At 34.8% G+C, this 18,841-nt stretch overlaps 1 protein-coding gene across 1 annotated transcript; it reads left to right on the plus strand.

The window, feature by feature from the left end:
• The first annotated feature begins 4,222 nt into the window (after window positions 1-4,222).
• On the plus strand, window positions 4,223-4,884 carry LOC114078932 (uncharacterized protein NECTIN3-AS1-like). The gene is made up of 2 exons (XM_027919980.1): window positions 4,223-4,375; window positions 4,588-4,884. The coding sequence occupies exons 1-2, from the start codon at window positions 4,223-4,225 to the stop codon at window positions 4,882-4,884; spliced, it is 450 nt and encodes a 149-aa protein (XP_027775781.1).
• Window positions 4,885-18,841: the final 13,957 nt, after the last annotated feature.

The following is an 18,841-nucleotide window of genomic DNA, read 5'->3' on the forward strand; positions in this document are numbered from 1 at the left end:
CTACTACTAGCAGACAACCTTTTCAGAACCTACACAGGTTACATTTGGTGATAATAAGTGTTTAGGAATTCCTGTCTTTTTTATCTGTTCTGACTTAGTGTCTCTATTTTTTTTCACTGTATATTAGGAACTAGTAGTTGCCTTTGCAGATTATTCATTTTCTTTCCCTTTGAGACTAACACTTCAGCCTTTCACTTAATATGAAAGAAAGGTCATCTTCAAAGAAAATTGTTGTCTGATGCTTCAGCTATTTGATTCTCTAGAGAGTCACTGAGAAGCAAAGTTGATTCATGCCAATCATTTCTTTCCTATTTTTAAAGAAGCATAATCACTTCACTGTCAATAATGATTAGTGGAATCTAGTCTCTACTTCAGGACCAGCCAAAAGTTCAGTGGCCAAGAGTTTGTTTTTTTAGGACTTCTAATTTGGCTCTAAATCTGCTTAGGCAGCAGTTTCATCCAAGGGCTTTAATATTCTCTGCTTAAAGAAATGTGAAAATAAGGAAAAATCCATTGTAAAGAAAGTTAAAGTGCAACAGGGTTGAGGAGAGAAATTGTGACATGTGAATTCATAGGTATTGTATACTCAGTTATTTGTGATGTGTGAAATCAAGGGTAATCATGTAGTTCACATTCAGTTAGATTCACCATGGTCCAATCCTCTTTTGTATCTTGTTAGGCTGAAGAAAGACCCAAGTGGATTGAATATATCATCCTTGCATGTGATATCTAGATCTTGGGGAAGAATTTCCTCAGGGTAGGGACACTAAAAATAAGAGTCAAGATGTGGAGTTGGATATGTCCCTATGGAAATGAGATAGGTGATTCTGAATAAACCTTGAAATTCAGGGATCTCTGAGATTTGGGGGAAGCTCTGCATGGAGCAAGGAAGAGAGGTAGCGATGGTCAACGGATGCTGAGAATCTAGGAAGTCTTAGAAGTCTGCTGGGGGCAGAAAGGAGGTAGGTTCATAGGGAGTCAGAGGTCTAAATAACTACAGGACTCCTTAGGAAGTATTAGGGGAAGTAAATGGGAAAGTGCTTCTAGGATAGAATTCAGTTGAATGGTGTTAACCACTGCCTGGCCAGCTTTTTTCCTGAGTGAAGTTAGCTATTTCATCATATATTCTGGATTATTTGCTTGACTGATAGCTCTGAGTTCCTGGATAGAACTGCTCAGTTTTGTTCCCCAGGCTCTGGTGTATTCATTCGTTCAGAGAGGTATCCAAATATGGGGGAGGATTAGCCTCTAGAACCCAGATTCTGGGAAGCAGCCTATCAAGACCTGCATTTTGAAGTGTACACACTGACTGAATGCCTTCCAGTGTTAGCCACCATGGAGATGCCAGGGATCCGGTAATGATCAAGAAAGGGTTTCTATCCTTAGGGAGCTATGAGCCTAGTGAAGGTGATAGATATCTAAACAACTTATTATATAATTCAGTGACGTGATCGTTGTAGGTATAGAATATTATATAAGACTCTAAATGCTTTTTTTGCCTGAGAAAGTTAATAAGGCTACTCAAAAGTGATATTATAGCTAGGCCTGATAGTGAAGAGTACAAGGGACATTGCAAATAAAAGGACAGTGTATAAAAAAAGTACTGTGCTTTTAGGAAATGACAAGCAGTGTGTTTTTGCAGCAGCATAAAATGTGTGAGGGTAAGTGGTGGAGTTAAAATTGGACAGATGGTATGGAATTAGATCACAAAGGACCTGAGTGTGATTTTGCTAGGGGGAATAAGGAACAGAGTTTTACACAACGGAGTGACATGGTCAGATTCAGTTTAGAACCATCATTCTGTCTCCATTAAGACAGTGTGAATCTGAAAGAGAACAGAGGTCAGATTTTAGGGTAGAACCTTGGTCAGGCCTGAATCAGGGTCATTGCCAAGATGGTAGAGAAGCAAGGTTTTAACTGTTAGAGGCTTGAATTTGTCATGCTGACTTCTTTTTCTTACTACTGCTCCCATCTTCTTGGGTGCTTTTATAGTTGATGCTCTGATAATTTTTACCTCTATGGTTGCTTTAGGTGGAACAGATAGAACTTAAGCCTATATTTTGATCTATATGGACCTTTCTCAATCTCAAAGATTTTATCATACTTTCCTAAGGTAAGCATGGAACTAAACCTAATTATAAAGAACTCACTGTTAGTATATTAATAAGTAAAGTCTGTACTCAGATACTATTTCTTATGATGAGTAATATTCTTTGAACTTAGCACATAATTTATGTGGCCTCCATCAAATGCAGTAATTCATTAATGAAAGTTTTATTGACATTTGTTACTAGAAGCTGTTGTTAGCATCTCTGAAAGGTAGCCAAAAAGTATTAGAAATCCTTTTGCAGAATTGACCAATCCTTCTTAAGTCTCTACAGCCATAAACCAAGAAGTTTTTTGAAAGCATTTGATTCATTCATCCATTCACTTACTCATCATCTGTTAGTCCATTAGTCAAAAAATATTTGTTAAGCACCTACTATGTGAAGATAATAATGACACAAACACCACATTAGGTGGAAACAAGAATAGCACAGAACATTCTGGGTGGGACTCATGGTTCTCAGAAATCCCAGCAAATAAAAATATTCTCAGAACTTCGGGCAGTCTTTAATATTCAGAATATTTTTCATTCATTCTTGGATTAGAAGGGAGGGTTTTAGCTTCTTATATAACCTAAGAGTTTTATCTCTATCCTCATTTGCCTCTGGTAGTTACTTGAAATGTTGTTCACTGGACTCTGTACTATGACACTATATTCACCAGGTCCCAATAATTTCAGGAGATAAACAACAAAAGTTTTACCATTATCTATCTGTAGTATTAGTCATGGTCAAAAAGGGACTAGATAGCCTGCTGTCCTAGTGTGATAGAAAAATATGGAGCCGCCCCCCCCCCCCCCCCCCCCGCATCCCCTTTTCTCTCCCAAGATCAGTTGATGAATTTTTTTTTTTTTTTTAGAATTCAGCTAGCTAGTTGTTTTTATTAATGTCTAAGGGTCAACAGACTGTCTACATGTGCAGGTATATTTTAATCTCTTCTTCCTTTAGAGCCTTTCTTTTAATTTGAAAGTCCCTTTCTCCCCCTTCTGCTCTTTTGTGGAAAGAGCATTTGATATAAGCCAGATTATTTGAGTCTAAAGCATTCCTGGCCTTTAGAAGCTTATAATCTGGTTAGATGATATAGTTACACGGTTTAGAATTAAATTATAATACAAAGTAATAAGAGGTAAAATACCAAACTTTTTGATAATGATTAAAGGATTTCAGAGGAGACAACATATGTTCTAAAGTAATTAGGGAAGATCTGTAGGGATATTTTTTGTTTTTTAAGAATAGTCATCTTCATGGTCCTATAGGATACAAGATTCACTCTCTCTAAAATAGTAGTTTTCAAATTTAAGAATGCATAAAAAGTACACAAGTACTGGGAAAAAGTGCAAATTTCTGATGCAACCTGAAAAATTCTAATTGTAGGTCTATAAATCAGTATTTTTAATAAGCACCCCAGATGATTTTTACATGCATTGAGAATTTCTTTACTTTTAGGACTACTACTTTGGAAATTTGGTAAGTTGTTAAATGCTATTTCTGCCCAGAGATTATGCTAGATCTGGCAGTTTTAGTGAACCATGGGTTATGTGTGGTTAGAAAGGACTCTGTGCCCATGGAACAATTACAGCAACTTTCTCTCTTCTTTTAGGAAATCTATCATCCATAGGCCAAGAAGAACAACCCAAGGACTCTATTTTTGAAGGTCATTAAAGTTTAGATAAGTCTAGAGGAGAGATTAGAGATCAACCCACTTGATGCATTATTAGAAAGATTCATGGTACTGATTACTTCCTTTAGCATTTGACTCTTGGTCCTTTTGTTCCAAGCTCCTTATTCCTGAGAAACTGGCTGTGGTCACCATAGTGGGTCAAAGAAAAACCCTTAGTGGCAGAGGTTGGGAATTACCATACTCCAAACCCAAGCATGTCACTGATGTCTTGAACATATTACCAGATACTCATGATACATAAGATAGACTTCACCCTTGGGAGAATGACCTTCTGAAAAGAATTATGGAATCATCATTAGAGCCATTAGAGGGGACATCTCAAAGTCATATAGATAAGATTTCACAAGATCCATCTGTGCTCCCAGTCCAGAGAGGAAAGCAAGACCCACGTCCAAAAAAGCATAGGCATCCTAAGAAGGGTGTAAGGACAAAGAGAATGAAAAAGAGAAAGAAGAAGGAGAAAATGAAGGCCCAGTGCCCCCCGGGTCTTCCAACACCTTTGGCACCACCACAAAGAGAAGAAGATGAAACTACAGATAAAACACCAGCCCTACACAGTGCCCAAGATGATTCTGTCTTTCACCATGAGGTAGGAATTAGGCATGGGTTGGCAAGATCCTGGGCTTGTTACTATTCCATAAGAAAAATGACAGCTTCTCATCTGACAGGAGGATTTAGATCTTGAGACACAAATTGGGATTCTTGGGCCCAGATGGAATATGAAAGAACTCACTCAGAGATCATGTCGTTACGTATGGGTCTCAGTTTTGAGAGTTTTAAATTTATGTCTTTTACTTGCAGGACAGGGTACAGAGACAGCAGGACAAGAGTCCCTGTGTGATGGATCTGGAATGTCAGATCCAGCCCTGTGAGCTCTCAGTGGCTCAGGAGCCTGGGCCACCTTCACCTGCAGTGACATCCTTGGCATCACCACCACCCTGCTTTGGTCGTTTCCTAAGCTGTGTCTGTCAGACCTTCTCAAAATCTAGGAAAAGGAAACTTTGCAGAAGAAAGAGCAGCAACCAAGATGAAACAGGAGGTGATGCTAAAGTTCCAAGACCTGGTCGGCTAAGTGACCTGGGCCAAGACAAAGTGTAACCTCACCAAAGCCTGTAGCAAGATGAAACTGATATAGCTTCTGCTCATGTTTGGTTTTATAGTTTTTTCTATATGTCATTGTTCCTGTTAGTTGGCTTTAACTCTATCAGATAGAGTTCAACTCTATCAAACTGCTTTTATGCTGAGATTCACAAGCTTAAAGAGGAAGTAAAAACAAAGTAAAAGTAACTTTGAGGGTTTTAACTCTATACCCAGTGATGGGATTACTTCCTTCTTCCTTCACATTAGTCTGAAGTGGGATTCACTTTTGTGTTTACCAAAATTCAAGTGTATTTCACTCATGTATTCAGCCAACTTAGTTTTGCCTGACTTCTCTGAGAATGGGAGGCCATACAAATCTGTCATTTTGAGTAGTTTCCTCCAATATCAACAACCATGTTGCTACTCCTCATACTCGGCTTCTCTCCTTCTCTTTTACTTTTGGCTGGAGATTTATTATGCATTTTAAACCTTCAGTTGCTTGGTTGAAATTCTGCCACTTATTATCTGATTTGAATAACCCTAAGGGTATGATGGCTGTTTCTGTTCTCCAATGGATACAACTATGTTCTCAGAATTCTATCTCTAACCAGTGTTTGTTTTCCTTTTGGCCACTTGTTAGTAAGACACTTGGTTTTTTCCTTCTGATGTGTGTCTTTGGTGTTTTTTTTTTTTTTTTTTTTTTTTTAATTCGTGTGTATTGAAAACAGTCACCCAAGGCAGTGTTCCTTCCTTGTCATTTTTTAGTCAGGCTTTCACAGAACTTTGAGTTTCTTGTGAGAATCCTAAAGAAGATAAACTTTTCTTAAAAAGTTCAAGGTCATTTCATTTTACCTTTATTCTGTTGTGTTCGGTTAATCTTGCTAGGATATAAAATAAGACTTCAGTTTATTTGGTGCTGGGTTTGAACCTAGGATACTAACCAAGCAGGTGCTCTACCACTGGCCATATCTTCAGCCCAAAATAGAAGTTTAAATTAATCTTATACCTTCTTTTGAGAAAGTATGTTTAAGAAAATTTAGGAGATTCCCTGTAGTTTCCATTACCTGTTATTTACCATGTATCCCAGTTTATCAACTCATATAAGAAAAATAAAAATAAATATGTGTTGAAAATATCTGAGTAAGAGGTACTATACCTTATTTTCTTTGATTCTTAGCACTGACCCTACTGATTATTACACTAAAATTGGAGACATCACCTGTTTGTTTTGTTTCTTTCTTGCCTGGAATAGGGCTTTGCACTGTTGGAAGAATGTGTTGCTTGGAAAGAGTATGACTTGTAGGAATGGTGGTAAAATTCCTTAACATTTCCTTGGAGGTATTATGTACAAACAAACCTTGAATAAGTCTTGTGGTTTTGTGAGGCTCTCAAATGAGAATCAGAAATTTTGCAAAAGGTTATATTCAGTGCTTAGAATAAAATGGGACTCCTTTTTACAGTGTCTTGCTTTAATACTTTTAATTATATAAAAAGTGGTTGATTTGTCATTTTATAGAGTTTTAACTGAGCTAGTTATCCATCATAAATAGGCTCAGACTATTATATAAAATTCAAATTATCTAAGTTTAGTATTTATGAATATAGTTTCTCAGTTTAATGCAAAAGAAGTGTGCTCCTAAGCAAGGCATAATGTACATAAAGCCTTATAGCACAAAGGAAGGTAGATGTTATTATTAATATATTACTGTTTTTATTATTTCCTATCATAATTTCAGGATGACCTTTAGTTGGAACCTACATAGTCATAGCTCTAGCCCATCTATATAGTGGTTTTTACTTAACAGTTATTTATTACAAAGTTAGAATACAGTTTCCAGATAAGGAGTGACCTATACAAGCATTTTGTTTGGAAATTCTTTTGTTCACATGTCATGTTCACATGATTTATGACTTAAAAATCAGTTTTTGAAAAAATATTTTTAGAGGCTTTGAATGTGGGACTTCACTCCTGGGTGGATCAACAGGGCACAAGGAACAGGGAGGAGAGAGCTACCTGGCAGGCAAGCACTTCCAGCAAGCAGTGGGCAAGTGGGCCATGCGGCTTGAGTGGAGCTGTTAATAAAAAAAGAGAAAAGAACAAAAAGAAAAAGAAAAATGGAGTTAGAAAAATGATATAGTTGTATCAAAATAAAAACAAAAATAAAACCTGATGAGAGAAAAACTTGGGAGTTAGTTTTTAAATTGTTTCTCTGGCACAGCAGATAAATAAATATTAAAAGTGTCTTATAAATAAATGTAAATAATTAACAACCATAAAGTTGATCATATTTAATTTATTTAGTCTCTCAATGCTTTTTTAATTTGGTAGGAACTTGAAGAGCTAGGTGTTGCTATGTTCATTGCTACTGGGTTGATAAAGCTAAAATTAACAAAACTTTTCTAGTGATTTTTTTTTTCAAGATCACTCATTTACTCTGATAGGAAATCAGAATGCAAGTTTTTTTTAAACAGATTATTTAACTACTAATCTATGTTTTTAACTTCTAAATGGGATTACTTTTGCTTTGGTTCTTTGATTTTTGTTTTTGGTTCTTGTCCCAGTATTCTACATTGAAACCTTTGCTACGGACCATTTTGTTTTTGTCACCTTGTCCTCACATTACTATCCAAATTCCAAGTAATGTCATCATTACTCACAAGGAAAATTTCATCATGAGCAAACCCTGGCTAGTATAAAATTATATGAGAGGGTTTACCTATTAAGTGAGTTTTAACAGAAAAAAATAGAAAATACTTGTTTTTTTAAATTTTTAATTGATTTTTAAAAATAAATAACAGGAATGCATTACAATACTTATTACACATATACAGCACAATTTTTCATATCTCTGGTTGTATATAAAGTATGTTCACACCAATATGTGTCTTCATACATGTACTTTAATTATTTGGTTTTGCTGTCTTATTTAGAAAAGGAACTTAGAAACAAAAATCTCTCAAATTGACATATCTGGTTATTGGCCAAACTAAAACAAACAATAGCTAACATTAGATATAAGTATCTTATGTTTTATATACACATCTATTTTCTTCAGGGAATATATATAGGGTTTATGTTAGTATTTTCACTTTACAGATGAGATAGTTTAAGGTCAGTAGGGTCCCAGTAACTGGCATATTTTTATGCAGAATCTAAATGCAGATCCGGTCTATACTCATTGCATTCTGTCTCTTAGTATTATAGTGTAAAACTCTTTGCTACCAGTCTAATTCTATGATATCATGAACACACAATTTCTCTTACTTGCCAAAATTTCAATTTTAGCATTAACATGTATTCAGTAAAAATAGTCCAATAAAAATGTCTAATGAAAAGACTGTTTGGGTAAAATTTCTGCATTGAGCCATAATTAATAAAATACCTAAATCATGTGTGATTGATAAAAGAAAATTGCAGTGTAATATAAACAAACTTCTAAGCATTTCAATCAATTAAACAGACAATTACTTAACTGAAAAGTGATCAAGAAAAAGGGGATAGCACATAATCATAGCAGGGCCCACCACTTGACAAGGTCAAAGACAAAGCACAGCAAAGATGAATTAGGCCCCATAGAAAGCTAATAGACTTAAGGGTGTTTCTAAACTGCTTTCAGGTGAAGGGTGTAAGGCTTGGGTAGCAGAGAGACAGGCTCTACTGTGTAAACCAGTGACCCTTGAAATAAGTGAGTATACTCCTGCTAATGAACTCCAGGCTTTAAATAGGAAATTTGAATTTTCTCACGCTTCAAACATTCTTTTCATTCTGATTTGACAAGGTCTCTTCCAAGACAAAGGAAAAGAACAACAAAACTGGAAAACTCAAATCACTGGGCTATGTGGTCAAGGAATGTTGTTCTTCAATTTTGCAAATTCAGGGTGGAAGGTCAGCCTTTGTATGTGGGTGAACAGATTGGTGGATATTTCTGCAGCTATTTCCTGCTAGCTATAAAAATCTGCAGTACTGCTCCCATCATGGAGCCTTTGTAATGGAATATACTAGACACAGATAAGATTATCACCCTTGTGGTTCACAGTGCTGACCTGGAGAGGGAGTTGATTGGGATCCTTCTTGTTGTTTTTCAACCCTGTGCTTTAGAGTCCAGTCTGCAGTTGGTTGACAGGGTCCAGGGCTGATGGCTGCCTATTTTAATAGGGGTTTTGACAGTCTGCATAAAAAGGAAATATCAAAACAAATGACAAAATTCTTGAAACAAATTACATAATTTTAGAAGAATTCAAAATTCTGAGATTCTGTTCTACATAATTTCTAATGTGAACTTAACCTAGTTGTAATCACTATCCTGATGCTTGGGATGCCTGTGAAAATGCACAGGACTGGATTGTTACAATGGTGACTCTTCTAGTGAACAAGACAATGGATCCATTCAGGGAAGAATGATGAACCAGCAACTGAAATTTTTAATAATAACTGTGAGAAATATCCCTTTATATCCGTCCTTTTACTTAGAAGAAAGAAGAATTATAATGCCTCAAAGTAAAAAATTAAAAACACATTTCAAGTAGCATTTAGTACCACATTCCTAATTGGTTGTGATACTCAATAAGAATCTCTGGGGGCTGGGGATATGGCTTAATTCTTGCCTCACATGCACAAGTTCCTCCCAACACCACACACACACACACACACACACACACACACACACACACACAAAGAATCTCTGGCTAAAATTTATATATGGGAGATAATAGATGAAAAATCAGTGAATCAGTGATTCTATAACTCTTTTCTTAAAGCAACTATTCATCTTAATCTTAAATTCATTCTAATTTTAAAGTTAAGATTATGAAGTAAAGGTATATATCTAATTTTGTAACTTATCTACTTGTAAATGTTATGTAAAGACATAGGTACTTGTGAAATATCTGCCTGAATTTGGACTTCAAGGATTTAAATAGTGGATACTGGTTTTGTAATTTATTACTGTTTAGCTTTATCTATTGATTTAAATTATTAATCTTTGGTCTACTTATCTAGAAAAGGAGCATATTAATGTACCACAGGTGATTTTTATTTTGAGGATTTCATTAGATAATGTCTCTAAAAGAGCCACTAGCTCTTTTGTAGTGGAAAGCTTTTGACATCATAATGCCTATCAAATTCTTATAAAACAAACCAAAATGTTAACAGCATTAAATGTTATACAAGGATAAGCTACTCTTGTCAATCCTTATTTCAAAGGGAAGTAAATTTTTATTTGGGACTATCATGTGGAACAAATAGATTTAATATCGGTTTATTCCCAATTTGTATGTTTGAGAAAAAAAAATTTACATCAGAATTTGACAAGTCAAGCCAAAAGTCCTTTATTGCTATGCCCTGTGTTGGATTTTTGTCCTTGATTTGTGGGGCTGAACAGACACTCATCTAGTTCTAACTTCTGGGATTCATGCTACATATATATATTTTTTTCAATAGTAATTAACATTTTCTAAGGAAACTTAATTGTAAAAAGAGTTTACTCAATAACTGTAACAGAGTAGTGGCTCAACTTTTTTGCTCCAACTCTCCTGGATGATAGGGGATATCTGATCAATAACAACACTTCACCTTGGCAACGATTATTAATGAAATGATGAAGGGGCACCTCTCAGATGTTTGTAGAGTTTTGGAGAATCATCACTGGGAAGAGCCCCCTACATTTTCATCCTATGTCATTTCCCCTATATACCCTGTTGAATAGTTCCCTAAGACTGACTAGGTAAAGAGCCATTAAGTTCTAGAGTTTTGTGATCCAGAATTCTATTTTATTCCACTCAATAGGCAAGGGACATTTGTGCCTGAACTAAAGTTATTTTATCTCAAAAATTAAAGGACATACATAAAGAGTAGAAGAAGCTCTCTGTAGTCTGTTTTGAGAAAATAAGAACAAGCATTTGCACAAGGACTGCTGAATAATGTCCATAATCCAAACAAGCTCCAGGGAGTGTGATACACTGTGATTATGTAAGCACTGGTGGAATGCCTTATAAAGGATCATTACTGCAATGTGGAATATACCAGACGGCTTGTTTGAATAGATAAGTTTTGAGCTGAACCTTGTAAGTAAAAGAAATAGGCTAGATTTCTTCAGTCCCATAGCAAAACAGCTTAAAACTACTCTAGTGGGTAAAGTCTTGGAAGCTGGATGGAGCAGATCACAAGTGTAAACCAAATCCAGGTTAGAAACCGATAGAAATGGTGAAGCCATTATGGACAAGTCATCATGTCCAAAGGTAGGAATTCCAGAAGATGAGTAAAGGAAAAAATGGTGCAGAGGCAATCACAAAGGCTATAGAGAGCCTGAGACTTTTACCTGTATAAAAGAAAGTTCTATCTGGTGTTGGTTATGAAATCTTTATGGTGGTAAAAGAGAACCAGAGTAGACAATATTGAAGGACACAAGAACAGATGATTCAGATGGAGAAAATCATGAAGAAATGTGCAGATGTGGCAATTCAGGTCATCATAGAATAGCTTAGAAATATGTAGTGGGAGTAGTGAGAAATTAGAAGGGGCCAGTTGCACTCCATATTTGAAGTCTATGCTTGTTTTTCATTTCATAAGTGAAAAATGACCACTATACATTCTTGAACCTTTCTAAGATAGCATTTCCCAAGTTACTGATCCCAAGAAGGAACAAATAAATGTAGGAGAGATGTACAACACTTAGACCTAGATTCAGATCTCTAGGAATATGTTTTTTGGTTATATGCTTTCCATTTTACAATCTGGGCTAGATGACTGCCTCTTCCATCACCCTCTCATAGCTCATATATTTTTATAAGAATGATAGATAAAATTAAAGGAACAATAATAAGGGAAACTTACATGTAATCACAATTTTTTTTGTATTGTGAAAATTTTTCTTTTGTATTGTGAAGAATATGAACAGTCATGATCTCTTGATTCATGGTTTCATACTTCTATGTTAGTCAAAAATTAAACACAAAAGTTAAACATAATAAGTTTGGTTGAAAATTCCAAATGCTTATTTGTTCATAAGACAACAGAGCAGTACAGCTTATTATTTGAGAGTGTCTCTACAGACAGTTTCTGGGTTTAGTTCCTGGCTTTACCAACTAATAACTACCTCTAATAGAATACTTTTTCTGTGCTATAGTTTGCTCATCTGAAAAATAATAATTATACCTACATTATAGGCTTTGGTGAGAAATGAGGTAATAACACATTTTTAAAAATAGAATTAATATTCATCTGTTATTATCATAAAGGCAGGACATTTTGCTGATGTACTGATTTATGTGGGAAAGTGTTAGAAGGGCTCACAGGGAAAGCTTGTGTGAGGTATCTGGGAAGTCTGGCCCAAAGCATAGAGGCTCCTAGCTTTCACTAAGTATGTTTAGCATGGTACAGAGATGGTAGAATCAGTGAAACTGAAAACATTCTGGGCAGTAAGACAGAACTTACCATCTGAAGGCAATACCACAGTTATTCTATGATTATAGGGCATGCTCTTACCACATATAAAGTTTGATAAGTCTAATTCATCCATTTGTACCCAATTCTTAGAAGAGTGACAAACTAAATAAGTACATAGTAACTTCTCAGTAAATGTCAAGTAAATGAATATTCAGTGAAGAAAAGATTTTCAGTATAGCTAAAACTAGATACACTACTCATAGAAACAGCAGTTTATTACATTTGTGGTAGTTTTGCCATCTTTTACCTAGAAGACAATGCTCAGATTATGATACATTGGGGGAGAGCCCCTGAAAAGACTAGATATGAATTTTTCATCAGTTAAGTGGGATGAGACGGGGCATAAGATCAGTATTAGGCTGACTTAGAAAAATAGATTCAGAACTTCTATATTCAGTGATTAAGAAGAAGTAATACATTTCCCTTCAGAGCACTGTCAGTACTTTGCAAGATACACATGTGCACACACACACACACACACATGCACAGGTACAAATACAAACTATATTAACAGTATCCATTTATTAACTTTTGGTAAGTTCTGCCTCAAAATATAATAGCTTAAAATAGTAACAACCACTTATTTAGTGCATGATTCTGCAACTTTGGGGGGATTCTCAGAAAAGGTTCATCTGTACCCCACATAGCATCAGATAGGTGACTTTGAATTTTGACTGCAGCTTCTGTTTTCAGAATGTCCTGCTCACATAATTGGCAAGTTATGGCTTGATGTCAGCTGGGAGCTTAGTTGGGCTGTGACCCAGGATCCCCTGCTCCTTTCTACATGTGCCTCCTCATAGATTGTGTGGCTTCTTCTCAGAGCATGGTGGCTGTGTACCAAGGGTGAGCTTACCAAGGGACCCAGATAGAAGGTGGGTTTTAAAAAATAAAGACACCTAGAGTCAATTCTGTTATAGTCACAGGCACCCAGGCTCAAGAGGAGATCTCCCACCAACCCCTGTCTTCATGGGAAGGCTGTCAGTGTCACCTACAAGGAGCACATGGGATGGGAGATCTTATTAGCCATCTTAGGAAATACAGTCTGCCACAGAACTAACTTTTTTTTTTCTTTTTAGCAGCATTTGTAAGAACTTTAATTCAGGCACCTCTGGAGATTTCCATCAGGACAAGACTTTTGTGGTATATATGAACTATTTCTGGAAGAAGGCATATTCTAAGGGAGGAAATATTTTTGTGAAGGTTTGGAAAAGATGGATTCAATTAGATCTAAAGTGTCATGAATAGAACAAAAAGATGCAGCATTTATTTGACTAATGTAAGTTAGTATGAAGAGCTAAATGTCAGTAATTTAAAAACTGAAGTTATAAAACTTCACCTTGCCCTGTTGATGTCATTGGATGGGAATATTTTGAACAACCAAGTCCTTCAACTATGGCTCCTTTAGATATAACTTAGAATTTTTGAAGTAAATCTAATTTTTCCCTTTCTGTAACTGAACAGTTTCTATGATGACTGAGGCTCAGAAAACTCTGACCCACCAAATTGAAAGTACACGGGGAAATCTATATCTGAAGTATGTGTCAACATTCTTTGTTGGTAAATATTTATTGAGCTTTTGCAGGTGCAATATAATGACTGCAGTTTCACTTCAAGGCAGATTAGAGTTCAGCTGAGAACAGTGTTCAGCAAATCAAATGCCAGAAGCTTTGACCATGTCAAAGGAGAGGCACTTACATTTTACTTTTTGTTAATTATTTATTTGCATGGCAGTACAGCAAAATCTGACCAGCTGGCCCAAGATACTTTTCATAGTCTCTGCCTGCTTCTGTCTTATTCACAACTGAACTGTTATTGATCTGAATGAGGCAATACAACTGATAGCTTCCCCAAAAGCCAGATCCTTACTCTGTCCAGGATTTGGAGCAAGAGACCAAAAACAATACATTTTCTTCTTCAAGATATATTTATCACTTTCTGCTTCCTTCTTTCTAAGCATAGCAGGCTATCAAAGCCAAGCTGTGATTGAATAATGCAATTATTTTCTCCTCCTTATGGAATGTTAATCTGATAGACAGACTCTGCCCTGGCAGAGGAGAGGGTAATCATTGTTGTCTCTTACTTTACTAACCTCCAAGAAGTACTTTGTCTCTCATTTTCTTCAATCATATATTATTTGAACTGATCCCATATGCTTCAGAATTTTTTGTTTGTTTGTTTAACAATTGAGCTTCCTTATGAAGAACCAGTGTAGTTAAATAATGGTGTATTTGTGACAACTATGTGTTCCTATGTCTCACCACTATTGTCAGGATAGGGAGTCTCTGCACTCCATTGGATAGGCTAGACCTAAATATTGGGAACACTCAATTAAAAGAATTTTAGTTTCTTATCTGGGCACATAGCATGGAATGGTGGGCTCATTTGCTTAGGGGAATTGAGGCAGAGCCTTAGGATCATATAACTGTCAATTTCATTTAAGGCTTCTTGCCATTTGCTGATTTGTATATGATAATTTATTGAATCTCAACAGCATCTGTACGGGATTAAAGACATTGCCTTGGTCATAGCTCCTAAATTTCCATACCTTCTGATGCTGCCAGGCATAGAAAGTGTACAACTGCTTTCACATCTGGGATTCCTCTCCCTGACACTAGGCAGAGATTGAAACAAACTGTAGTTGTTATTTCATCTCCTTGTAGTAATGACAGTTCATAGGGTTTAAAATTGTACATTTTCTATGTGTTACACAAGTTCTTTAACCTACGACCTGTAACTGATTGCATGAATTTAATACTGTGTTTGGACATGTTCAAAAAGAAGTTATTTTGAAGCTTACGGTTCTATCTTTCTTCAAATTTAATTCACTTTCTATTCAAAGTTCCATTTCTGTTTTTGAATGAATTCCATTCCTTTCAGGAAATTCACTATAGGACACCTTTAGGTACTAATGTGACATAGACCGTACAAATAATTGAGTTTTGTAGTGTGTATGCTTTTCTTCTGTCTGGGGAAAAAAAAAGTTAAATGAACCTGTTTGATTTTGCTTTAAGGAGTTAAGCTTAGAAAAATGCTTCAAACAGCATGACTTTTTTAGACAGGTAGTAATTTATTGTTAGACATTCTGAAATGGTTTCTCTGGCAGAAATAAACATACAATGAAATTATCCAAAAAGCATTCAGGTGAGTGTATTGATTCAACAAATGACAGGAAAGTTTAAAATTTGAATATTTTGTGAATCATGGTTGTAACTTTAGCAATTGAAGGGATATGAAGACAAATCAAATGGAAAGAAATTTTGATTTTAATTTGGAAAATGTGCAGTTACATAGAAGATAGTAAAATTACTAGAAAAAGATTTTGATAAATAACTGAAAATTATATTTTAAAAAACCAAAAAGATTAAGAACATGTTGATTGACAAGTATTAATATAGCTTAAATATGTTTTTGAAGCAAATGCATATGACATATTTCAGTATTTCTCCAATGATTTCAACAAAAGATTTTGGTTTTGTTTCCTGGTTGAAGCTTAGCAAATGATATGTAAAAAAGCCAAATGGCTACATGGTAAGAAAAGGTTCTTAATTAGCTATCAATCCTTTTAAACATCTGTATATTCAAATAGATATATACAAATATGCACATACCCCAGAAAGAATGACAAGATGTACTGTGATTCCATAACTGGTAGGAAGGATATCTGTTGGAATAACACATAATCAAAACAAAAAGAAAGAAAGAAAGGAAGAATGAAATTATGTATTTATCAACACCAGAAACAGAATACACAGCTTAGATGGAATGTTCAACAAAATAGTCTATCTTATGAGTTACAAAGCAAACCTTGTTAAATTTAAAAGAATTGAAATTATTCAAAGTGTTCTCAGATAGTAACAAAATTCAACTAGAAAGCAAAACCAATTATATCTGGAAAAAACCCATGTAATAGAAAATTAAAGCACTATTGAATAATCAGTGAGTCAAAGAGAAAATCTCAAGTGATATTGGAAATGACTTTGAATGACTTTGTATGAGAAAATAAACACATGTAGAAAAAGAGCAAATATGTCACATCATTCCACTGGCTTTCTTTTGCCCATCCCTGCTCCCTTCCCTTCATTCTCCTTTCTCTAATGCAGTGAACATCTATTATTTCTTTATGCTCTACCTGCATTATAGTGGATTATCTTCCACATATCAGAGAAAACATTTGACCTTTGTTTTTTTTGGGGGGGGGATTGGCTTATTTCACTTAGCATGATAGTTTCCAGATCCATCCATTTGCCAGAAAATATCATAACATTATTCTTCTTTATGGCTGAGTAATACTCCACAATCTGACAAAATCTTTCTATGTATCTATATGAATATACCACAGTGAATCTCACCATTATGTATATACACAGGAAATTTTATATATATACATATACCAACAACTATGGGTAAATGGCAAAAGACCCATAGAGTGAGGGAAGGGAGCAGGGGTTGAGGGAGGGGAAGAAAAAGGGAGGAACTGGGGACTGAATTAGAACAAGATATATTCTATGCGTTTATAATTATGTCAAAATAAATTCTACTGTCATTGTTTAACTAAGAACAACACATACAATAAAACAAATTTTAAAAATAAAACTAGCAAAGAAATACTAGATTATTTCTAGTATTTCTGAAATATTCTGAATAAGACTGAAAAAATCAGAAAGATACAGACAACTCTTTTCTTAATCACACATAAAGCAGCCCACTGCAGTCATAACAAAACCTGTAATGAACTATTTTGTTTAAAGAGCCTAGTCTCTTTAAGAAAGGAGAAGAATAAATAAATAGAAAATAGAGAATCAATGTAACCAAAATCTGTTCTTTTTTTAAATAAAATTGACAAAGCCTCAAAAAAGATAGACCAAGAAAATAAGAGAAGACACACATAATCAACATTGAGAACGAGAGGGGGAAAAAATCACTACAGACCCAATAGACTTTAAAAGGATAATAAAGGAATAATTTTTATGGATGTATGAATGCTTTATGCACAAAGACTTATAACTTACATGAAATGGAGCAATGCCTTTGAAGACAGAGATGTCAAAACTCTCTAAAAAGAAGCAGATAACATCTCATCCCATGTCTACTGATAATCTAATTCAGAGTTAAATATCTTCACAAAATATTTCCAAGCCAAGATGTTTTCACTGGTAAACTCTATTAAATACCTAAGGAAGAAATAACATCAATTATTTGTAGTCACTCCCAGAGTTAGAAAAATAAGAAAAATTTCAAACTCATTTGTGGAGTTACCAATAACCTGATGCCAAAACTAGACAGAAACTTTATAAGAGATAAAGAACTACAGATTAATGTTCCTCTTGAACACAGAGAAATCTTCAACAAAATATTAGTGAGTCAAATCCAACAATATCTATAAAGCATAATAACTATAGCTTCATGAGGCTTATCCTAGAATGAAACCCCAGACATTAGAACTAACAGATTATTCCTCCAGTTCTACTTTAAAATTAATGAGTGTAGATTATCACATTATAGATTAACATATAGTCATCAACAAAAGGATTGCATAATATCAATAGATGAGTGAAAAGCATATGACAAAATTATTCAGCATCCAATTCATGATAAAAACTCTCAGCCTACTTGGAATAGAAATGAACATCTCCAATCTGATGAAGGACAAATAATCTATGAAAATCCTACAGCTAATATACTTAGTAGTGAAATACTGATGGTCTTCTTCCTGAGATCACACACTAGGTAAGGGTGTCTGCTCTCACCATTCCTATTGACTCTAAAACCAGAAATGGTTTAGCAAAAGCAGTAAGTTTAGAAAATAAAGGACATTTTCTTTTCATTTCCTTTCTTTCTAAATGGTTGGAAAAGAGGAAAAAATAAACCATTCTTTCTTACAATGGCATAATTTTCTATAGAGAAAAATCTCAAAAATCCGTTAAACTATTAGAACTAAAGAGTTTAGCAAGGTTGCAGTATATACGTGCAATAGACAACTATGTTTTTATACACTACAATGAACAGTTGAAAAATTGAGATTTTAAAAAGGAGCAATATTTATGATAGTTCCAAATGAATATTATGAAAAAAGTATAACAAAATATTTGTAGAATCTTTAATGCTCCAAACTATAAAATACTGATGATATTAATGAAGGTAATTATCATGTTTATGGATTGGGAGATCTTATACTTGACAAAATGTCAGTTCTTCCCATATTTATCTTTAGCTTTTAGTGCAATCTCAATAAATGTTGAAGCAAGTTTTTTTTTTTTTTTTCTGTAGCTATCCACAAGACAAAGGAACTAGATTAGCCAAACAATTGTATAAAGAGAGTTTAAGGACACACACTCCTGAATTTTAAGATATAATAAAGCTATAGTAGTTATGTCTGTCAGCTATTATCTGTTAACTCTCTTTATAAGTTGATATCTGGGGCAATTAACACATAAAGAGAAAATTTTAATTTTGGCTCATATTTCTGAGGGTTCCAGTCCAAGATTGGGAAGGCCCATTGCTTTGGGCCTCTGGTGAGGACAACACAAAATG

Source organism: Marmota flaviventris, chromosome 8 (assembly GCF_047511675.1).
Source record: "Marmota flaviventris isolate mMarFla1 chromosome 8, mMarFla1.hap1, whole genome shotgun sequence".
Classification (NCBI taxonomy): domain Eukaryota; kingdom Metazoa; phylum Chordata; class Mammalia; order Rodentia; family Sciuridae; genus Marmota; species Marmota flaviventris.

Bases quoted from the DNA above. Each gene is read 5' to 3' on its own strand.
- LOC114078932 (XM_027919980.1), top strand. From the start codon at position 4,223: ATGAAAAAGAGAAAGAAGAAGGAGAAAATGAAGGCCCAGTGCCCCCCG. The intron at 4,376-4,587 runs GTAGGAATTAGG...TTTTACTTGCAG, and splicing joins ATTCTGTCTTTCACCATGAG to GACAGGGTACAGAGACAGCA.